This window comes from Protopterus annectens, chromosome 10.part0 (genome assembly GCF_019279795.1).
Source record: "Protopterus annectens isolate FY-2018-M chromosome 10.part0, PAN1.0, whole genome shotgun sequence".
Taxonomy (NCBI): Eukaryota; Metazoa; Chordata; order Ceratodontiformes; family Protopteridae; genus Protopterus; species Protopterus annectens.
This window is the reverse complement of record NC_056744.1, coordinates 926,798,094-926,823,349: the sequence shown is the minus strand read 5'-3', so window position 1 is coordinate 926,823,349 and position 25,256 is coordinate 926,798,094. Positions and strand designations below refer to the sequence as shown.

The 25,256-nt window shown below is 37.6% G+C and overlaps 1 protein-coding gene across 1 annotated transcript in view; it reads left to right on the top strand.

Moving 5' to 3' along the window:
* The window catches only part of DPYD (dihydropyrimidine dehydrogenase), a 4,342,678-nt gene that overhangs the window by 1,062,890 nt on the left and 3,254,532 nt on the right, over positions 1–25,256 (top strand). The window contains exon 5 of the mRNA XM_044085707.1: positions 12,194–12,355. Within this exon, the coding sequence (XP_043941642.1) occupies positions 12,194–12,355 (162 nt within the window). The remainder of the gene's footprint in view (positions 1–12,193; positions 12,356–25,256) is intronic.

Here is a 25,256-nt window from a genome sequence, read left to right as displayed (position 1 = left end):
ATAACTAAATTAAGTGGGGGTCTAGCGTGGGCCCCAGAAGCCCTGGGGTTTTAGATGTTCTGAGGTGTATTTTAGTTTCTTCACCCTGTACTTTTGACCCAGTGGTTCTGAAAAGAAAATTTATGACAAAGGCAAGAAATGTAGATGTCCTTCAAGGATGCATCTGCAGTCCTAACATATGGGTTGTCCTGCCTCAGGCAGCCCTTCGGTCGGCCGGATTCCAAAGTCTGGGTCTGGCCTCGGCTGATGTCGCACTTCACCCGACGTCATAGCTGCTGTGTATTGGGTATAAAGGCATCAGCCGACGCCACTTTCCTCAGTCTTTCTTGCCGCGTGGTGTCCGAAGCAGAAGCTGTTCGCAAGTGCCGGTCGGTCAGATCCAGAGATTTCTACTACCGAAGACTTCTAAAAAGCTAAGTACCCCATTGGGGACTCTTTCTTGCCTCAGCCGATGTCAGACAAAGTAAATAATTGTTTAACTTGTGGGAAACAAATACCTCATAAGGATTTCCACTCTTACTGCCTTCCTTGTTTAGGCCCAGACCACGACGTATCAGCTTGTCTAGCCTGTGCTTCCTTCAACCGACGGACGCTTAGACGTCGGTCGGAGTTTGCAGAGGAGTTTTTTGGTCTCGCTTTTGCATACAAAATGCCGTCGGAGACTCCGACTACACAATTAGCTAAAAAGCATAAGGAAAAGGACCGACACTCGCGGTCCGCGGTTTCGGCTGAAACCACGGTTAGGCCAACCGCGAGTGTCTCGGTTTCGGCTGAAACCGAGCCCTCGGTTCTTCCTTCGGCCGAAAGCATGCCTCCGATAGCCGAGGCCTCACAGAGCATGGCTGAATCCGCTACTGAAATTACCCCTGCTGAAAGCAGGCACCCAGGATTTATCAGATACTATTCCTTTAGACATATCTACCCCTGCATGTGGAGCTGCTAGACCCCCTGCATCTATGTCTATCAAGGCTTTTTCCAGGGCTAAAGCAGCTAAATCTTCTAAGGCCTTACCTGCTAAAACTCCCTCTCACAGGCCTACCTCTAGTTCCCAAATGCTCAGCCTGGCTGGGGATCTCATTTCTTTGATCAGGGGATCCCAACCTCACCCAGACAGGGCCTCTCAACCCCCTCCAGATAAGAGACCTAGAACTGAACCCCCGGAACCTGTTTCTACAGACTATTCCTCGGATGACTCAGATATTTCAGACCATCAGGAAGGCCCGTATTCTCCTTATGAGGATTCTGATGCAGAAGACTCCATTCCTTCTGCTTCTCCTCCTGAAGAATTTTCTTTTGGGGAAACCTTACATGCTATGAGGGAGCATTTTCAATGGTAGGGCCAGGATTTTTCAGATTCAAGGAAAAGGCTTAGGACTTTTTTACATTTACCACAGCATAGGCCTTTAGCCATTCCTCCAGTACTAACAGTTGTTGATGATGCATATAATGATGCCTGTACTGCCCCTGATTCTCTCCCTCCGACCCCTGCCAAGCCTGACAGATATTACAGGGTCCCGGACACACACTACCATTTGTATAAGGCTCCTGTTGCAGATCCTGAAACCATTTCACAGGGCCCCAAAGCTGCAGCAGCTGCCTCTGCCAAAAACCCTCTCCCATCTGAAAGGGAATCTAGAGCATTAGAAAGATGGGGTAAAAAGGTTTATACTTCTGCTACTCTTTCGGCCAGGGCCTTAAACTGTCAATTTCACATGATTCCGTACCAGGAATTTTTGTTAGACCAGCTAAATAAAAAACTGTCCTCTCCTGAACCTATAGACCGTAAGTCCCTTCAGGATTTGGTACATAACTCTCAGCAGGTCAGTAACCATTTCTTAAAATGTGGCTATGATGCACTGGAGGCTTCCTTTAGATCAGCTATGACTGGAACAGTGATTAGAAGGCATGCCTGGTTAAAAGAACAATCCTTACCAGACCATGTTAAGTCAAAACTCCTAGATGCTCCTATGGAGAAACAAAGTTTGTTTGGCTCCCCTGCACAGCAGGTTCTAAAGAAGGTAGAAGAAAAAGCAAAATCTGTCCAAACAGTCAAGGATTTCTTACAGGTCCAATCTCCGAGGTTTAGCAGAAATTGGCCTTCGAAGAATTGGTCCCTTCCAGATACCTCCAGAGCACAGAGAGGCAGAAATAGACACCCAAGAGGCAGAGGTCAATCCAGGGGTGCCTACAGGGGACGTCAGTGGCAGCCTAACAACCAGAGAAGTACTGCCACAGATTCAGCTACAACCACTTCCACAGGACAGACACAATGACTTGGCTCTGATTCCGCCTACCAGGGAACAACTGGAAGCACCCTTGGGCGGAAAACTAGCCTTATTTTCCGTAAACTGGCATTACATTACAGGAGACAAATGGACTTTACAAACAATAGACAAAGTCTACAGGTTTCACTTCCACACTCTACCAAAAAAGAGAGGAATGCCAAACCTACCACCAAGCCAAAAAACAAACGCTCTAAGACAAATCAACAACCTACTAAGGATGAGAGCTATAGAAAAGGTACCGCCTATGGAACAAGGACAAGGATTTTACTCCAGACTTTTCCTTGTACCAAGAAAAGAAAATCAATGGAGGCCTATTCTCGACCTGTCCGCTCTGAACACATACCTCATTGTTCCAAAATTCAAAATGCTGACCCTTCAGCAACTTCTTCCCATGCTGGGCAAGGAGTCTTGGCTGGTGACTCTAGATCTCAAGGAGGCATACCTGCACGTCCCTATACGACCAGATTGCAGTAGACACCTCAGATTTCTTGCAGGATCAGAGCATTATCAATTCTCAGCATTGCCCTTTGGCTTATCTACTGTGCCCAGAGTATTCACGAAATGCCTGGCATCAGTAATTGCTCATTGCAGGCTTCAGGGAATTCAAATTTACCCATACCTGGACGACTGCCTAATACAAGCGGACAACAAGACAAAATTAACAAAAGGTTTGGAAAAGGTTATACAACTGCTGCAAGCCTTGGGATACACAGTCAACATGCAAAAGTCAAGACTGGTACCATCCCAAAGGATAACATTCTTGGGTGCAGAACTGGACACATCAACTCAGATGGCCTTTCTCACAGAAGAAAAACAAAAGCAACTACCAGTCTATTTCATGACATTAACAATACAGACTCAGCTTACTGCAAGGAAAATCCTGCAAGCCCTGGGTTACATGGCATCCTGCATAATATTGATTCCGCATGCCAGACTGCATATGAGAAAGTTGCAATGGTACCTAAGGAATGTATGGTCTCAACACAAGCACAGTCTAGAAGCCCAGATTCCAATAATTCCATGCTTGAAGCAAGAATTCCTGTGGTGGGCTCAGGCCTGTCAGTTGAACAGAGGATTGCCTTTCCACAAACCTCATCCAAGCCAGGCCATCACCACGGACGCCTCAGACCTAGGCTGGGGGGCGCACATGGTGGACAAGTGTATACAAGGCCTATGGACACAAGACCAGCTGAATCTACACATAAATCAAAAGGAGATGCTGGCAGTGAAACATGCAATCCAGGCATTCAGACCATTTCTTCAACAAGGACACCTGCTGATAAGGACGGACAACACCACATCAACAAACAGGGAGGTACACACTCATATCCTCTATGCCGGATGGCAATGGACCTGTGGAATGTGGCCCTGAACCTCAACATTCAACTCCAGGCCAGATTTGTACCAGGAAAAGAAAACTCACTAGCAGACACCTTAAGCAGAACTACCACGGATGCTCACGAATGGATGCTGCATCCAGATATCTTCAAAACCGTAACAAAGAAATGGGGACTACCAGAGATAGACCTTTTCGCCTCCCCACACAACCACCAATTGAAGAAATTCTGCACAAGAGCATACCACCCACTTGCTTGGAGGGTGGACTCCCTTTCCTTCAGCTGGAAAAAACTGACCGCATATGCATTCCCACCTCTTCCTTTGATGTACAAAGTCCTACTGAAGATCAAAGAGGAGCAGCCAAGGATAATCCTGATAGCTCCAGACTGGCCGAGGCAGCATTGGTACCCGCTACTGAGAAGCATGTCTCAGACGCACGCATGGCCTCTACCTCTATGTCCTTTACTTCTAACACAGAACAACTACAAGATCCTACATCCAAACTTGAAAACACTACAGCTAGCTGCTTGGAATATTGCATAAAACAAAATAACCCAGATTTATCTCAGAGGGTTAAGGACATTATCCTGGAGGCTCGCAGACCCTCCACAAGGAAGACTTATTCAGCAAAATGGAAAAGATACCTCATTTGGAGTGCATCAAAAGGGGAAAATGTATCATTGGCAAACATAGCAAACATCCTGGAATACTTAGCAGAACTGTTCCACAATGGCCTGTCCTACTCCTCCATTAAGATTCATGCATCGGCAATTTCAGCAGAATACAACATGGATCCTCCAGTCTTCTCTCATCCTCTACTCAGACAGTTCCTGAGAGGAATCAAAAATGTAAAGCCTCCAAGGAAACCACCTTTGCCTACATGGGATCTTAACTTTGTGCTGGAAAAGTTAACACTTCCCCCTTTTGAACCAGCAGCAACAGCAGACTTACAGTTATTATCTTGGAAAACTGCTTTCCTGCTTGCAATCACTTCAGCAAGAAGGGTATCTGAGTTACAGGCATTAATGGCAGTACAGCCCTTCCTTATCTTCCATCAGGATAGAGTGTCTCTGAGAACTAACCCTACTTTTATGCCAAAAGTGGTCTCCAGAGTATCATTGAACCAAGCGATTCATTTACCTACATTCTTCCCCAACCCACAGAACAGGGGGGAAAGACTACTACATACCTTAGATGTACACAGACAATTACGCTACTACCTGGACAGAACTAAGACCAACAGAAAAACTGACCAGCTTCTGGTAGCATATGCAACAGGAATGCAAGGAAAAGCAATTTCAAAACAGACAATCTTAAAATGGATAGGAAATTGCATTAGATTTTGCTACTCTTTTCATGGAAAGACAACTCCAGAAAATATCAGGCCTCACTCCACAAGAGCTACAGCCACCACTACAGCTTTCCAATGAGGAGTGGCTACCAAAGACATTTTAGAAGCTGCTACTTGGAGCTCCGTGCATACATTTGCCAAGCATTATAATCTTCCTTTATACTCCAGATCCCGAGCAGGTTTTGCAACTGCTGTTTTGCAAGGGATCTTAACTACACCATCTCTATCTTAGTACCTCCTCCCCCAGTTTGGCTATGGTATTCTACCCATATGTTAGGACTGCAGATGCATCCTTGAAGGACATAGTACAGTTTTGTACCTACCATAAATGTAGGTGTCCGATAGGTATGCATCTGCAGTCAGGATTACCCACCCTCCTTCCCCTCTGTGGTATTCCTAGGGTATTTACTCCTCTTTTAGCTAGCTGGGGGAATCTGTCATGGTGTATTTGTTTGTATATATATGTATATATATTCTTATATTGTTTGCTCTCTACTGTTTGGAATTATTTGCATTTATCCAAATTTAGCCTTCGTAGAGGGCACCTGGCATCTGGGGCAAGAAACACTGAGGAAAATGGCGTCGGCTGATGCCTTTATACCCAATACACAGCAGCTATGACGTCGGGTGAAGTGCGACATCAGCCGAGGCCAGACCCAGACTTTGGAATCCGGCCGACCGAAGGGCTGCCTGAGGCAGGACAACCCATATGTTAGGACTGCAGATGCATACCTATCGGACATCTACATTTATGGTAGGTACAAAACTGTACTTTTTACTTCAGTTTTGCTTTTTCCTGCATCCTTTTAATGTAGCCTAATTTGCCAAGAGTGCATCTATAATTCCCAGAAATAATGGGGTCATAGATGATCTGAGCTGCATTCAAGAACTATTTTGAAATATTTTTTTTACCAATGACTGTCTGAAGAAGCAGAAATTAGTAATATGAAATATTCAATGTTACTCTCAATCTTTGCTTTTTCTGCCTTCTTCTCATTCCTTACTTGGCCTCTTTTCAAAATACCCTAACTAGCCAAGAATACACTGTAATAACTGTGGAATAAATAATAAATTCATGTGGAGGGTCTATGGGCTGCTAGGTACACAGGCACCATGAATCTGCAGATGCTGTGAGATGATTCCAAAGCTTTTTAAACAAACTTTTTCATCCATTGATGGACTAATCAAAACATTATAATGAAGGAAAGAAATTCAGTCTTAAACTTTGACTTCTTCTTGCATCCTTTCAGCACACCTTAACTGAGCAAAGCTTTACTGTAGTAATGGTGTTGGAAATACCTGACTTAAGCCAGGGGCATATGGACTGCTAGGGCCCCAACAGCCACATTATGTAGATGCTCTGCTGTGCATTCATTTTAGAGCATTTTTAACCATTTGATGTAAAGAATGAAATGTTGTCTCAATTTATTCTTTCCTCCTCCTAATAAACCGTAGCTGACCAATACTGTACTGTAATAATTGTAAATGAAAATTCTTTGTCACAGGTCTGGGGGGACATAAGGTCCCCAGAAACCACAAGGTTATAGATGCTCTGAGGTATATTTTAAGACATTTTGAACCTGTTTTATCCAGTGATTTGCCTGAACAAAACTCATGAATATGGAAACAAATTCAGTTCACTCTTTTTTTTCTTTCAAGGAATAAATAGTGTCCAAGGCTTGGTGTTCATCACTAACAAAACAATTGTTACAATAAACTGAAAAGACAAATATTTGCAAGGATGCAGAAATCATGTCTGAAAAGAGTTCATCCCCACACTCAGACAACTACCTTAGGTGTATCCCTTTGATGTCAAACTGAAACCACACTGAAAAAGCAAATAGAACAGGACAACCTGTTGCTGTAATTCTTGAGCAAAATGTTTCCTTACCCATACCCCCAAAACATGGTCAGCTGTAAACATGCCTCATTAATTGTGAGGAAAATGAAAAAGAAAAGTAAAATAATATGCCCACTGTCCCCAGCCCCCGCATATCAGCAATAAGGTCATTCTGTTCACACCTCTGAGGTTTGACTGTGGCCATCCACAGTCTCTGTGCAGCTACAATAACCTTCTCTGCACACCAACGAACAGGGCTAGTTTTAGAAAAGGTAGTGTATAAGTGCTGCATAATGTATTTATTTCTAACGAGTAATGATTAAAAATATATTTTTTGTACATGTTGCCAATACCACATTAACCGAGAGCAGCAGTTTGCACATCCAGCACAGTTCTAAACTAAGTTTACTTTGCCATGGGATTCAAATTAGGTGTAAAATAAGCACAAGGAAATAAAAGCATAAAATTATAAATTACTCGGGTTTGTAAAACTGTTGAAATAGTGCACAGTAAACTTTTCCTTTACCATATTGCCACTTGAAATCACAAAGTAACTGTTAAATTATTTATTATTTCTTAAGTTTTTGCATATGTTATCTGGTTTGAATTTAGTATAATTAAAATCATTTTATTCCAGATCATCTAGGTGTAGGGAAAAGACACTAAGAATAACAGAATAAGTACTACATTAAATTTGAATGTGAAAGCAAACTCGCAGAGTGACACCACGATTGGCAAAGCACAACACTTTATTCCAGAACGTTCTGGAATAAAATGTTGTGTTTTGCCAATCGTGGTGTCACCCTGTGGGTTTGCTTTCACATTTGGATATATTTGTCTTCGGGTGCTTTATCCTGGTACTGCTTTGTTGTAGACTACATTAAATTCCTCAACATATAATGAAACAAACTCAATATTTCCTACTAATGGGCAGCTGTCATTGCATATATGTATTGCACTTCACTGGTTTATCTGGAGTTTGCCTTCAGTGGTTTGTGCAACTGTAACACCTAGATAATTAATAGATTCATTCAGATGCTCAGGCTTCATTGTTAAAAAAAAAAAAAAAAAAAATCTGGACTGCAGTTCAAGAAATTAACATATTCTGTTGGAGACTATGTGGAACCTCCAGGTAATATAATAATCTCCAAATTGTTTGTAAAACAACACATTGTCTGAATTGATGTTCTCCATATATGCACATATTCTTCCATCTTGATAGCATAGTGTTGTGATAGTTATTGTCGGATGAGGTGCCCATAGCTACCCCAGCCTGCTGATAGTAAAACTAGTCATTAAAACAAAATACATTTATTCTCATGAACCAATTGAAACAATGTATTCAACCTATTGATTCATGCTCATGCAATCAAATCAATAAAATCCGTTCAAAGACTGAACAGCCTCCACTCAACAGCCATTAGATATTACATTAAGAAAGAATTGTATGTCAGGTTTCACAAACAGTCAGTGTTAGTTTGAAAACTCCATTGCTATAATTTATCAGAAAAAGTCTTTTGTGTTTTTAATTCACATGTTTGAAAAGATACCCTCAGTTTTCCTTTTTAAGAAATGTGGAAATCATTTCTGTGACACAATCAATATCAGAAAAAAAAATGTTGCTCAAAGGTGGGTTTGATATCCTTTTAAGAAACTTATATATGGGTTACCGTCAGTACATCGAACGGCCACTGCATCGGCACCCAGAGACCCGATGATCACACTGTAAGGATCCGTTTGTCCATCCCCGTGAACTTTGCCCCGTACCCCCATGGTAGTGCGTTCTCGGAGTTGGAATATTAAGTAAGGGGGTGTGGGGACAAAGCCCCCCACATCTGTGTGTTTGTTTCATTGGTAGTCTCGGAGTTATGGATGGCCAAACAGTTCCTTAACATGTGGTGATCGTCGGCTCTCTGGGTGTCAATGTTCTGAGGTGTCGATGCAGTGGATTTCGATGTTGTGGCCATTCGATGTACTGACGGTAACCCATATTATGTGTGTGTGTGTGTGTGTGTGTGTGTGTGTGTGTGTGTGTGTGTACATATATATATATATATATGTGTGTGTGTGTGTGTGTGTGTGTATATGTATATGTGTATATATATATATATATATATATATATATATATATATATATATATATATATATATATTTATTTATACATAAATATAAAAACATACAACAGGCTCTGTCACACCAAAGTAGTCTAAAAGCACAAAAATTCACTGCCGATTTCACAGCATTATTTCATGCCATAATGAAGCAGTAAATAATTATTTATGCTGGGAATAACAGTAGTCTGTAACTAAAACCATTCATTATCTGAGGAATAGGTTTCTTGCAAGTTGCCATTAGTGCAGTGGGTTTAATATTTATTTACAACTCATCTAAAATATATTTAAAAAAACTAAAATGTTCCAGTGCTGCACAGTACCATAGCCAGAGATGCACTATCTTTCTCGATTATTAGTGACAGTAGTTTAACTAGCAGGTTTGGCTCTTTGAGGATAAGCAAGATGATGATGTTTGCTTGGCCTATGGTCTGCCTATGGACTGGTTCTTCCTGCCTTCCAATAGGTAGAGTTGTTTGTTTCACTTGTGTACTGCCAAGATGCCACTGTTGACCAGATACAAAGCAGTCAGTGTCCAATTCCCACTGTATTTCGGTTTATTCCCATTTGATTTGAATTTTCAGACTGCTCTTCACTAAACATCATCATGAAGAATGACCATTCATTTTCTAATTTTTTCCTGCTTTGAAGACGCATGTTTTTTCTGTGACACTATTCTTTATCTTGGCCTCTGACCAGTTCAGGAGCTAAAAGAAGGTAATGTCATTGGCTTTGTATATGTTTTTAAAAGATAGCTCTTGGCCCTTGTGATGGGTCTCTTTTTAGAATAGCTGTTGGCAGTTTGACAGTTGCAGTAAATGACTTATCACCTTGTTGTTAAAATGTAGTGCTCTGACAGTTTTATTTCCTGATGTGTTTCTGTCCCTGTCATTTAAATAGAGTTCACATTCTTTAAGAAAAGGTGATTCTTTCCAAAGACTTTTTATTTAGAAAATGTTCTAAAAATGGGGCATGTATTGCTTTACAGCTCTGGTAAACTTTGATCTGCTTTTATAGTTGTTTGCAGTCGTGGACTTGAGCTATTTTTAAGCTCTCTAGCTCCTAGTTTGTCAGTTTTCTAGTGTTTTAAAAGAACTGTGGAATGTTATGTTTGGGACCCATGTCATGTACTGGAAAGTATTATATCCTTAGTCTGAAAAGAGTTTTTGCCTGTCTCTTTAGCGGTTTATATGTAAATTGTCTTCACAATATGTGCCATATACTGAACCTATTGTGAAACATCTAATGATGTTGTCTAAGTCAGTATCCATTATCCGATCTCAGTAAGGGAACTCCTCTCCTGTTTTTCATGAGTAAGTTGAGGAATATTGTTTGCTCCTGTCACACACACACTGGTGACAGTAACCATACCTCCATAGCAAAGAGACAGGGAGTAGTCAGTTCTTATACAGGAGAAAAATGTCTTTAACATATACCATTTTGGGACTGCCTACCATACTCTTCACACTTCTGCCATTTATGCTGTAAAATCCGGTCTTTGCACATTTAACTTCACTGAAATCTGAAGTATCTTCTTCATCTTCTCAGTTTTCCATTTCTTGATTTTTCAGTCTGTACCTTGACTTTTTTCTTGCCTGCCTTCATTCCTTTTGCTGCTGTGATAATACATTTGTTGTATCTGTGTTTTGCATTGTTTTAAAGTAAATTAATATTTACCCTTACAGCCACTGAACTTGTTCAGTCAAGCCAAGCTGCCTTTTTCCTTACTTTTTTATGATTATGGTTTGTGACGATTACATTTATTTCCACTTCAAAGGAACATTACATGTGATAATTATTTTATTCTCTGGCCATCTGCCATCCTATTTTGGTAACCTGATTGTCAGACCCATAGGTTCATAGGTAGGTACTAGGCTATTGGCCCTAGGGCCTATATAAGCCTAGCCAAAAGGTACCCTGGCTTTTGCCACCCAAGAAAATTATGCCATGTCAAGTAAAAAAAATAAAATAAAAAGCATGGAAGGAAATGCTCAACAGTTTCATCAAATGTCTTGCAACTTGTTGTTTCTTGTTTATTTTCTTTAAGCCCCAGGAGTGTGTCTTGGATTCTTTAGTACACTTAATGTATTCTGAGTTTGCAACAGAACAATACTGTCCAGCAGTGTGATGACTTCAACAGTTTAATTTACATGTAATACTTCTTCCTGTCTAGAGTGTGGCATGCGCAACTCATCCCTGGGCAGAATATTTCCAGCCCAAGTCATATTACCACACAGCACTCACATGTGCTTGTCACCGCAGCTACATTTGTCTCTTGTGCATGCACCATCTGCACACTTATTTTCCTGAAGTCATAGCCATGCTGAAAAGTATTCCCCCTGAAGCATTACATTGCATTTACAAGTGTTTTAGAATAAATGGCACACAGAATGTGTTAGCAGCTATATTGCAGTTAGACCTTTTATCGGTTCATTTAAGACCCTATGTTGTCATGTTACAGGCCTGTGTTTTGGATCTTACTTGTATTCATCTGTCACAAGAGCAACTCTGCACCAGTAAATACATTTATTTTAGAAACATGCATTAATAATTGAACATCACAAGAAAAAAAAAAAAACTTTAAGGGCTTTTTTGTTGTAGTCCATAGCACATATATTGTTATGCAAAAATTGAAGGATCTTTTGAGAGCTGTAATTCTGTATTGGTAGTATATTTGCTTGTGATGAATATAAAGCCTTAGTATTCATGACTGATATTTAGATTTTCCTTCATTTCGATGTTTTACTTTTACTTGTGTTGAATCGTATTCTTACTGCTGATTTTGTGTTTTAATGAGGATATAATGATAGTACTGAACATTTCCAGAGAAAAAGTAATTTGAGGAAAAACACATATCAAGGCTTTGTATTACTTACAGTAAAAGTAAAACTGAGTACACTGAAAATGAATAATGTCTGAAAATACTAATATTTGTATGCTGTCTGGAAAAGAGTATTATCTATAAGCACTGTAAGAAACACTGAAGCTTTAAAGTGTGACTACCCAGTAAATGTTGACATCCTAATTGTTTGAAAATGCATTTTTAAAAGATCAATTTTTAAGACTAATTCTCATCAGTTCTACATGGTTAGCACTTTCACCAGTACAGCAGAATTGATTTTATTGAACATATCTCTGTCGCATATGCTTTCAAGCAAAACAAAGATATTCTCCTAATAGAAGATGGAGTTTAGAGACCAGGTATTTACAGAACTAATGATGTATTACTGTGTAATAGTTTCAATGTTATTTTGTTTGTTTATATAGAACTACTACGGAGCTGCCAAGACCATTTTGTCTGATAACCCACTTGGCCTGTCTTGTGGAATGGTGTGTCCAACATCTGATCTTTGTGTGGGTGGATGCAATTTGTATGCAACTGAGGAAGGACCAATTAATATTGGTGGACTGCAGCAGTTTGCTACTGAGGTATGTAAGAGCTGTTATTACAGTTACCCTGGATGCTTAAATAATCTAGGCTACTTGAAATGCATTAATAGTTTACACTGTGCCTGCTCTTGTCATTTAATTCATTGTGAAAGGTAAAATTTCAGTTATATAGTTCTAGACATTGCATGATTTAAAAGTGAGACAAAATATTTTAGACAGCAACAGCTGCACAGCTAACATGAGCACTCCAGCTGCATTATGAAGATTTCTTTGTGTTCTTGCATAATTATGGCACGATGAGTGCATTCACCTATGTGCAACTTTACAGAATCTAACATTTCACATTTTCTGGTGGAAAATAATTTAATGCTGTTGAAGAACTGTGGGATATTTGGTTCCGGCACTAAGTAGCAAACAGTTAACCTGGAACTGCATCCCTTTAGTCCACTTTGTATGTATGATCATACATTTAATTTATGCAATTTTTTCTCACTTTCTTCTTTGGTTTCTTTCACCTTTACAACTGCAGAAGTGGGGACCTGTATCTGAATCATGTCATTCTTTCCTTAATCATATTACCCAGAGACTCCTAACCTTTTGTGTTTCCTGATCATGTACTTCTACATAGTCTGCGTTTCTCCACTTCCAGTAGTCTAACAACTTCCACTTGCTTGTGTTGTAAGCTTCAGCATGAACACGTATTCACAAGCATACATTTTATTTATATATATATATATATATATATATATATATATATATATATATATATAAATATATGCGTGTGTGTGTATGTGTGTTTGTATATACACACAATTCTGTGTTTCAGTTAGTGTGTTACATATATTGCACAATTTTTATCAAAATAAAATAAATAGCAAATTAATTGTTGCAAGATTCTTATAGCATAACTGCTATTTGGTGTTATTTACAGCTGCTTGTGTAAGCACCTCACAGTGACTGCACTAAATAATGCTTACAAGTTTGAAAATCAGCCTACTAGTATTCAAGTTATGTTTAAAAGTCCTTTTAGGGCAATTTTTATTTTTTTATGTGAGGCACAGTGTAGTATTTGTAGAGAATATACTCTGATTTAATTATAAGATTATAAGATGTGTCTTAATGGCAACTAGTGAAAGTCTTTCCTGTAAAAAAGAAACCTCATGCCCTACAAGATTGTGTGACTGCATTGCTGATAACAGCAAGTTGTGTGTGAAATAGTTTTTAAGAAATGTATGCTTCTCGCATCACTGTCAAGGTGAATTTCTTGAAATACGTTTCTCAGTTACATAAACTGGTTATACGTGTTGACCTTTTTCTTTTGTATGTACACACACACACACATGCTTCTCCATCCTAACACTAACTCATTTCATTGAAACCTCAATGGTCGAACTAATTTCACTGAAAAGTGCAGAAGTATGTAAAGAGTATGGGATGGAGTTATAATGGAAGTGACTCTAGCAGTAAATGTCCACGGCCAGCATCATGTTGTGCCCACAGGTCTGTAGATACATATGTTTGTTCTTGAGCACTGATTCATTGCATTGTGTGTCCTGTTTTTTCTTTTCTCTACAGTTCTGTGATCATGGAGTTAGTAAGTACAGGGAATTGCACCTCTGCAAAAGCATGTTTTTCAGATATGTTTCTTGTGGAGAAGGTTTTCAGTGAATTGAGTCTTCACTGTGATGAGTTTTCATTGAAATGGGTTCAACCATATTAGTTTCAGAATAATGAGTTTTCAGTGTTATGAAATAGACACACACACACAAACATATATATATATATATATATATATATATATATATATATATATATATATATATATATAAATAAGCTGTTTAGCTACTAAAGGTTTTTGCCAGTATATGTTTTCCTCTGCAGAAAAAAAAAGATCAGTAATTTTAAAAGCAGTTTATGATTTGTGTGCACTGTTTTTAAATTAAAGCAGCAAAAATAACTGAATGTGCACATATTTTTACATCTCCCTAATATTTGCCACCTGAGCTGGCTGTAGGGAGGGTTTGCTAGACATTAAGTTTATTTCCAAATCTGTTTTAGTTTAAAACTGCTCCTGTTTACTTTCATTTTGATACTGTTTCATTTTTTTTGAGAATTTCAACAATGTATCCTATTTGTGAAAGTACATTAAGAGAATGATATAGCAATGTGATCATTGTGCATGCTGTTAATTTCATGCTAATCAGACTCCTGCGTGTCAGTCAGAATATGTTTGTGCAGTAATAAAGCAGTCTTATTTTGATGAATTTTTGACAATTCTTTCAGGAGATTTTTTTAATGGACTGTAAGTGTAGTGTTTTGAAAATGAAACGCTCGCAAAGCATGTTATGTTTGCTGGCATATATTGTTTTACCGATTTCCATAATGAAATATACCATTGGGGTATCATTTGTTACTATCTTTCATTTTGCTTTCAAATTTTATTTCACTGAACCATTAATAATGACATTAATATGGGTGTTTGTGTACTTTTACATCTAGTACATAGGTAATGTTTCACAAAGAACTATAATCGTGTTGCTTTTCACATATATGCTCAGATTTGTTTTATTGTGCCTTCAAATGTTTTGAAATACAGCAGTGTAAAGAGAACATCCATTACTTTTACCATTCACATCCACATTCAAAAAGTTGTTTCCTTCTCTAGAAGTCATGTTGACAGAGATTATGATGACAGAGTACTTTCCCTACCATCGATAATAGCTCTAAGCCATTTGTTATGACACTTGGAAAGATTTTGACATGGGACGTCTATCAGCTAAAACCTGTAAAGTAGCAATGATTCTTGTTGTTTATAGTACAGCTATTCTTCCTGCATGATGAATGTCAGAACTGCTATCAGAAATATGAGCTTACATAGAGAGGAGCAGTATTGGCTCTAGAACTGGTGTCGTGGCCTTGATGGATTCAGCAACAGAGCACAAGTGCCAGTAATAACTTCTGCAATATGATATGTCTCTTGTTGGCCTTTTACAATATCATGATTAATAGAAAAGATTTGGAGCCTTGATAGAGTTTGCTAACTATATGCCATTCTTTTGCAGAAAAATCTTTCAAAAAACTATTTAAAGAGTTCAGCACTGACACAGTGATTGATATCAAATAAGTAGGACAACGCAAATGTCTCAGAACTCTTGTCAAGCATTCATTCAGCTTCTTCTAGAGTGTTGTATTCATCACTTTCAGCACTTTTCCAAATACCACAGATTTATTAATAGTTTGTACAAGTTGTATCCTTTCAGTTTAAAGCAACTAACGGTACCAGGACATAGGGGTTTGCTTCAGTAATGTTTTATCTGTAGTGAATCTCTGTTCTTAGAATATGTTGCATATGTTTTCCTTCTATTGGTTAGGTTTCAAGGAGGCTATATTCCATGGCATACAGAGATATTATTTCTGAATGATAGTTTAGCATTTAATTTTTCTGTACTTCTGAGTATGTCAAAAATGACTGTGTCTAAAAGCTAGTACAGTAATAGCTTCCTTACCAAACTGATCCAAATCTACCATCTGTCATGCTTCTTATTAAAGAAATTCATGTTATAAAAGTGGTGCATGCAGTTCAAATCATATATCTGAAATGGTTGTCAGGTTCATAACTCTCACCATGTATGATAAAATATTAACACCAAACCTCACTGTACAGTCATTGCTGCCTGTCAAGTATTTCACCTAGAAATATATTTCTTTCCAAAAATAGCACACAGTAGACATATCCTTTGTAAAGGTAACATATAATTATGAGTTTCTTTGAAACTAATTAATCATATGCAGAGTCTCTCTCTCTTCCACAAACACACACACACACACACGCACACACCTATCTGTCTGTGATCAAGCTTCTGTATATGCTCTAAAACTATGCACTTCGGTGGGTCAGGATCAAATTTGTGTCTATTGGAAATGCTTTGACTCTTAGTTAAAGACACATAGGCAACTACAAAAAAACGTGCCACAAATAAAAAGCATACAAAACAAAGAAAACTAAAATCAGTGCCCCGACCTTGTAACTATAACTCCAAGGACAAAGCAGTGTTGTTATAGATAACTGGAAAGAGAGTCCACGCAGTAAATACCCTAGAACCATGAACAGTAAAAAGTAAAAAAAAATAAAAATAATAAAAAAGTTGCACTTCCTATATCTCACTAGTACTCAGCACGACTGGCATGTAGCACTTCAGTCACCTCCTGCACAAACGTCAGTTTAATTGGTTTTATTTCTTATTGCACATTTCTTAAACAGCATTGTCTGACTGGAGTGATAGCCCCTTTTTAGTGGAGTTCCTGGAAGAAAAAGCTCCCTAAAAGTAGTAACTAGAAAAGAAGAAAGAAGTGTGTCTGGTTGTAGTATTTTACGTTACAACAGGATGGGTTATGTCATGAATATTCAAGATGTAAAAATGTTAACAAACACACAAGGTTGACAAAAATATTTGAACATGCAAATTATCAAATATCTAAAATGATAAACATACAAAAGGTACAAAAAGAAATTTTCCTTTTGCACTCTCCAAATTATAGCCCTACCACACCATTTATTCCTAATTTGTATGATCTGTGGTACACAGAGTTATAGAATGTTTTTTTCTAAGGTGACGTGTATGGTTATGGTTAGCATGCATTATTAAAATGGGCAGGGGGCCCTACACATACAGACAATACTAAATAAAATCCCTTACCTAGCCCTACTGACAAATACACACACACAAAATCTGTCCCGTTTCCTTAACCCTTACTCTAACCTTAAGTCTCTCTGTCACACACAAATTTGTCCCTTATATAAACACATCTCATTCAACAAATGACATTCAGCACATACAGCATCTGCTAAGTCTAATGTTAGTAGAAAGTAACCTGCAGTTTAGATAGTTGAACAAATTAATATTCAACAAAATGATTTGCACCTTATAGGGCATATGACACTACAGAGAAATATACAGTAGTATATCTGCAATTACAAGAACAGATTAATATAAAGAAAATTATTGTCACCACTTAAAATGGATTAGCATATCTACATACTAAACACAGGGCAAACGGAGTGACATAATCAGTTAATGTTTATGATGTTATTGGGGGGGGTGATGGCTAGAGATAGGTAAATGGATGGGAGTGTAAAGTAGAATGTAAACCATCTAGGTACTGAAAGTGGTGGAGGTGGGGGTAATACTTGCTCTATCAAGTTTGACTGGGACATGAACATGTTGAGGTTAACCATTTTTGAAAGGGTTTTAGTCTGCCTCCGTCTTTTCAGAAGGAACTGAATTCCACCGTTCGACTATGTATGAGGAATAGAGGAAGTCTCTAAAATGATGATGCAAATTCGATTTTGGTGCTGTGACTAAAGTTTTCTGTTTGGAGCATATTTGCAGTGAAGGTTTGATATTGCTGATTTTAGTTGATGCAAGGTCAGGTTGCGTAGGAGCTCAAGCCATTCAGCTGTGTGAGAAGGATGCAGTTGATTTGTTTGGTAGGATTGTGTCAGATCTGATAATTTTGTTGTAGTACTTCTACTACAATATCCCACTGGAAGTATACCAGCTGTAGATAACTACCCAACATCCATTACAGGTCATTACAGTTCCACTTTAACAAATATTCATAATGTAGTCTATTTAGCATCCCATTGTTCTTGGACTTGACTTGGTTTGGCACTGTTGCCTCTATACCTAGTAGGAGTCTGAGTCGCATGAATTCTGCTTCCTTCTTATGTGTTAAAAATGTGCTTCTTTGTATTTTATTCATGTTCCTTTTTCCAGAGCTTTCTGCTTTTCTGGGCACCATTGACTCTTTTTGTTGCACTTGAATGATTCTGCAATTTGCTGTAGATATTTTTTAAACATAATTTTCTTTTGATTGTTCTTCTTTCGACTTTTCTCGGTTAGGAGGTCACCACAGAGGAACTCCAGTCCGCTAATGATTGGCAGTAGATTTTTGCAGTGCCGAGGTGCCAGCCCGACACCCAACCTTCAACGAAGGCACGCCCATTCACGCATGTCTTTCAAATGCCACTCGACCGCGGGGAGGACATGCAGACTCCACACACAAGGAGCTCCAGCTGAGAATCGAATGGGAGAACCTCTTGCTGTGAGGCGACAATGCTACCGCTGCACCACCATGGCTCTTAGATAATTTTCTTTTGATATAGGCCATTTATTTTTATAACGGGTTGAATCATGGATGTAGATGTATTTGTATTGGGATGTTTCCTGTGTGCTTACCATTCCTTTCCTTTATTAGTCTGATCTTCTATAGGTAGTGCATGCCAGACAAATCTGTGCACACATCACTCACTGGTAAGCATACGTGTATTAGTTGTATGCTGTGCATGCCCGTAATGTGTTTTATTAATAGCTCATCTTTTGTGTCCAAAAATTACCCTTTTTACTGAATTTGATTTATACCTTCCCCAATACGGACAAGCATTTGTCACTTAGCTTTTCTGTCAGCAGATCTGGAGGATTTATATTAAATTATCACCTAGAGAAATAGTCAACATGCACAATGTCAAAGCAGAAACATTAAAATTACAGAATATCAACAAACATAAAAATTAAGTATAAAACTTTTTTGCAGGGTGGCAAAGGTGTGCCCCTATACCTCCTGCTAATTATATATTCTGACTCTTGAGATTGCACTACAGTGGTGAAAGGGCAAAACCTCCTGCAAAAATGTTTTATATGTACCTTTTCTGTTTGCCAGTGTTCCACAGTTTTGGTATTTCCAGTTTGATGATGTATGTGTCTTGTACTTCCCCAGCTGACAAAGGAAGGAAGTTTCCCTTTGGTCCTAGGCTAACTCTAGTGGCATTGTTTTGGACATAAACTCAATGCTTTTTTTGTACTGAAACACTGATCACATTTACTTTTGTCAGTGGTGTGCATATTAAACTAATATATTTCAGCTTTGTTCAGCTTTGGGAGTTGGCCATCCACATTTATGCTTCCCTTTGAGTGGCTACAGTTTGCATATTGCTATACAAATAAATGTCTACAGAAATGGGCTATATAATATTGAGAGCATGTCTATGGCATAAGTGGGTGCATTCCTGTGTGTAAAATAATTTTGGGCAAGGCATTAAACCAAGGTCCCATCTGCCTGACTTTGTGGTAGCTTAGGTGAATTTAAAATATCTCAAGGTGCATATTAGAAAAAGCAGTTCTTTATTACAAAAACTTAAAACACCTTTCATAACATGTACGACTTTAAACAGGAACACCTGTCAAACAGCAAACATCATTGTACTTTTTTATCCCCCACTGTTTTTACTACAAGCAAATTCTCATTTATTTCATAAGATCAAAAAAGTATCAGTTTATTATGCAAAACCCAAGTAAACTATGCCACTGTCATTGTCTTACTATCTTTTCAGCTTTCTGATCCCGTTTTTTTATAATTCCTGCGTACCATCATTTACATATCAGTATGTTTTACCTCTTCTGATTTATATATCGTATAATCTTTTGCAGAAACCTTTGCTTCTTCTTCTAAAAACAGTGTTCACTGCCTTATACTAGTCTTCACCCTTTTGAGTGGAATTTCCTTTATTCCTTTACTTTATATTTCAAATTCCTTTTACCAGTAATTTATTCAGTGTTATCCCCCAAAATAAAATCACTCTGTTCATGTGCATATACTTGTCTACAATATTTCTTCATTTTATTAATCCCTTCAGATTTAATTCCCTCAAACATTCATGACCATTCTCCAAATAAATTGTCATCTTTTTAAGCTATGTTTTTATATCCTTTTCTAATTTGTCTAAATCTAATTTCCCCATAAAATATCTTGGTCTATAATGTTTAGTTTTCCCATCTTCCATTTTTCTTTTATTTCTCCTAAAACTTTCCCAAAAAAGTTTGTATTTTTGTACAGTCATTTACCCACTGCATTCTCTGCACTCAGTTATGTTATCACACAAAATATATGAAATGATACCAAGACTCCCCCAAGTGTAACAATGTTATTGTTATCCTTTTTGTATATTACTGCCTTTATCACTTGATATCATCTTTACACCCTCCAAAATACTATATGACATATCTAAAAATTCTAAAGAAATTTCCCCTACGCAGTATGAGTGCCACCTTAGTGGGCCTAGTCTCAGTCAACAAAATATAGACAAAAAGAATGCACTTTGTGGTTCTATGTGCATTAAAAGCAAACTTTCCTTCTGTTTTTAATCCAGACTGAGTCATTTCATGTCCCTTCTCTCTCTCTCTCTCTCTCTCACTGTCTTCTTTCCATTGTGGTCTTGTTATTGTCCTATAATGTACTCTAAACTCTCTTATTATGATGTCAGTGGTATGTCAAATTAAATGTGTTAGCCATCATTTCACTTTAGTTGTACCACTTGACCTTCTGGTACATTGAACATGTAAATAGTTATTTCAGAGTATCCAGTGACCAGTATTTGCAGCAGTTCTTGATATCTCATACTGCATCATTCAAATGTTTTCACTTCCATTGTTTTAACTTGTCTATCATTTTTTTCCACGTATACTTATTCTTTTTATATTTATAAAGAGCTACATCCCTTTGAGAATTACAACTGATAATCCTCTCCATTCATTTTAGTGTAAAATCATTGCAGTGAGATTTGAACCAGCTATTGCTACTTTAATCTCCTACTCATAATTGCAAGTGTTACGTCCTTAATAACACAGTATACAAAATTGTCATATTACTACTTATTGGCTCATTAATCACCCAAGTAAACCTTAAGGATTGAATTCAAAAAGATTTCTCAGCTTCTGCTATATAGCTTTAAGTCATCCACAAGAACTGCATTATCTGGATCAAATATAAATAATTCTTTGAGTAACATCTTAACTATATCCAGGAATTCAAGGTGATCTGTACATCTTATTAGCAGGAGAAACCTTGCCATGTCTAGTAGGGTCTATATTAAATCAGCGAACGCTTAAAAAAGCGAACACTGATTTATCGACCCCATGTAAGTGAAAGCTTACAATCCCGAACATTTAGAACAGTGATTTTTTTCCCAGGGAAAAAAATCGCTGTGCCAAAAAAAAAAAAAACCTTCAAAACATTACATAAAGTGGGGGGCTTTGCCCCCCCCACCCCCTACTTAAATATACCAACTGTGAGATTGCACTACAGTGACGAACATGGCAAAATAACGAAGGTGGCCAAGTGATTTCTTTCCCAGGGAAAGAATTTGCTTATATGCTGTTTTGTTATTTTGCCATTTCGTGCTTTCGAATTCGATCAAGATGCATGTGAAAGAATGCGTCTTTGATCATATAATAGGGAATCTAATAGTATCAATTGATAGCACTAAAAATAATTCCTGAACAGTTGAGTGTAAGTAAGATATTTCTTGAACATCTGTTTAAATTTGTAATACTGAGACCATTTCATTTGATAACAGAATGTATACTAAATGAAAAAAAATATCAAAATGTTTGTTGTTTCTTGACTCTCATGAGGTTAAAGCAGATATTTATTTTCATGACTATAAGATGCAATTTTGTCAATACAATTGAAAAAGTACACATTAAAGCACTGGAGTACTGGGCTCCAAGTGAATTTGCCAGCTTTTATTCCATGATCAGCTAAGAAGGAAAATAAAGCAAGACAGAAAAAACTGTGCCATTACAGTGCCATTGAAATAAGGTTTGAGTTGTTTGGACTATATAGAAAATAAGATGAGTGACTGGTCTGATGATCCTGTTCATTCTAAGCTACAGACCACATATCAGTCTCCAGCATCACATTTGGGGTTGCTGCTGGGCTGTACTTAAACTGTTTTGGATTATTTTCAGTTTTGATATATTAAAGAATGATTGCTATATCAGTTTTGGAGTCCTGCTAATACATGTTCAAGGGGAATTACAGAAATTATTCATAGCAAATGGCTGATTTGTGACTACTTTATAAGGTGATGAGACAGTGTTAATAAAGGATTGGACTCTTCATTTGTAGTATCTAGCAAATTTGAAGGTGTTTTATTCCTGTTGCGTGTTTTGACTTACTGATCCTATTATAAGAGTGGACATAATTCAGAAATATGCTGTCTTGAGTACAGTAGAAAAGCCTGAGAGCATGCTGCGAGTAATCAGGAATAAGAATTTCATTCAGGAATGACAGTAAACAAAGAGCTGTATTGTTTGCTTCATACAAGGGGATAATACAGGTATTCCCATGTGTTCATTTATGGAATGATAATTGTCATTTATGTCCAGGTGGACTGTGAAAATTAGATTTTCTTTCTGATTTTTTTTTATATTGTGTCAATGAAGGTTAAATAGTTAGATTTAACATAGATGCAAAGAGAAAGCTTATCTTTTACAATGGGCTAGAGTGAAGATCATCATCATCTTCTTTTGGCTGTTCCCGTTAGTGGTCGCCACAGCGGATCATCCATTTCCATTTCTTCCTGTCCTCTGCATCATGCTCTTTCACACCATCTGCCTGCATGTCCTCTCTCACATCCATAAACTTTATCTTAGGCCTTCCTCTTACCTGGCAGCTCCATCCTTAGCATCATTTTCCCAATATACCCAGCATCCCTCCTCAACACATGTCCAAACAAATGCAATCTCGCCTCTCTTGCTTTGTCTCCAAACTGCCCAACCTGAGCTGACCCTCTAATATACTGATTCCTAATCCTGTCCATTCTAGTCACACCCAGTGCAAATCTTAACATCTTTAACTCTGCCACATCCAGCTCTGACTCCTGCCTTTTTGTCAATGCCACCGTCTCCAACCCATATAACATAGCTGGTCTCACTACCCTCTTGTAGACCTTCCCTTTCACTCTTACTGGTACCCGTCTGTCACAAATCACTCCTCTCCACCCATTCCAGCCTGCCTGTACCAACTTCTTCACCTCTCTTCCACACTCACCATTACTCTGAACTGTTGATCCCAAGTACTTAAACTCATCCACCTTTACCAACTCTACTCCCTGCATCCTCACCATTCCTCTACCCTCCCTCTCATTTACACACATATATTCAGTTTTAGCCCTGCTGACCTTCATTCCTCTCCTCTCTAAAGCATATCTCCACCTCTCCAGGGTCTCCTCAACCTGTTCTCTACTTTCACTACATATCATAATGTCATCTGCAAACATCATAGTCCATGGGGCCTCCTGTCTGATCTCATCTGTCAACCTGTCCATCACCACTGCAAATAAGAAAGGGCTCAGAGCTGATCCTTGATGTAATCCCACCTCCACCTTAAACGTATCTGTCACTCATACCACAGTCCTCACCAATGGAAATGAAGCACCACGACGAGTACACCTATAAGTGCTCTCACACAACAACAATATATGTAAGACTTAAGGCAGCGAGATGTGTATTTATAATCCCAGTTTATTAAAATAGCGGCTAAAACAGCGTGTTACATGACAAGGAAAAACAAGAGTTAAGCGCTTTCACCAAGCAACTGTGGGCTTCTTCAGAACTAAAGTCAAAATTCAATCCAAGTGTTTTAAACCTTTTCTGGTGCCAAAAAATTCAAAACCTCAAATTTAAAGCGATAGTTACTACTAAACAAAATAATTTGTTGCTGGTACGAATGAATATAAACATAACATAACAAGGTCTCTGCCAAATATTATACTTAAATTTATATTGTATTAAACAATTATAATTATGTAGTAAGACATTTCTAGTCATATAATGTATAACATAAAATAATAATGTTAAATAATTTTAAAACAATCTATAAAAATCCATTATATAATATACAGTATTTCCTAAATGAAAATTGTCAAGGTATTACTAATAAAATTTTTTACTTAATGAGTACAATAAAATTTTTTATATATCTAAATGATGAACAGATATATACCATATAAAATATTTCCATTCACAAATACATTTCTCATACTCTTATGAGAATAATAATATATTGATTTAAGAGAACATTAACAAAGGTTTAACGGATATAAATTCATTTAAACCTGGGGGTGTGGTGGCATCTAAAAATATTTGCCACCATACTTCCTTATAACTGAATAAACTTTTAATGTCACCCCCTTTAGGATCAGTTTTAATCACTTCCAGTATAATAAATTTAAAATGGTGGTCACCTCCTTCTCTTTTAATATGTCTGTACAGTGCATTGTTACTGTCTTTGGTTTTAATACAGTATGTATGATAAATCCTTTTCCTAAGGTTTCGTTCCGTTTTTCCTACGTAAAAACTATTACAATACTGACAGATACAGTGCTTCTATGTCCGTTACTTAAATGTATAATAGTCTCTTCGGACATAAATTTACACTGTCTAAAAGTACCACATCTCGGGCTCCAAACTGAAATCAACTTATTGTTTTTTACTCCTACATGTTTGTATTTTACTATTTGCTTTATATTGGTTCCCATTTTAAATATAAAATGTGGTTTCGAACCTGTAATTTTGGTTAGCTGGGTATCTTTGGTTATATAATACCAAACATCATATATTAATTTCTTAATATAACTTGCTGCTAAATTGAATTGTAAAATGAGGGACTTTTGATATAAATCCACATTCAAAACTGGTGTTTTGTTCTTATCTTGGGATGTATCTATCTCATAAGTGGACAAAACAAATTTCCTTCCCAGTAACGGTTGAAATCTGCTGTTCCTCAATTGTAATATGTATTGAATAGTGTGTTTCATCATATTTCTAGGATATCCTCTTTGTTTAAATAACTCTTTAATGAAATCCAATTCAGTAATTAATAATTTGTTATTGGATGTCATACGAGCTGCTCGTACACATTGACCTTTAAATATGTTGTTCATTTGCTCAGGATGACAACTGGTGAAATGTAAATAATTATTGGAAAACATATCTTTCCTATATATAGAGGAAGTAAGAGTGTTAGCTTGATACTGAATGAATGTGTCCAGATAAGATAAACCAGTACTATTATAAACATTAGTGAATTTTAAATAATC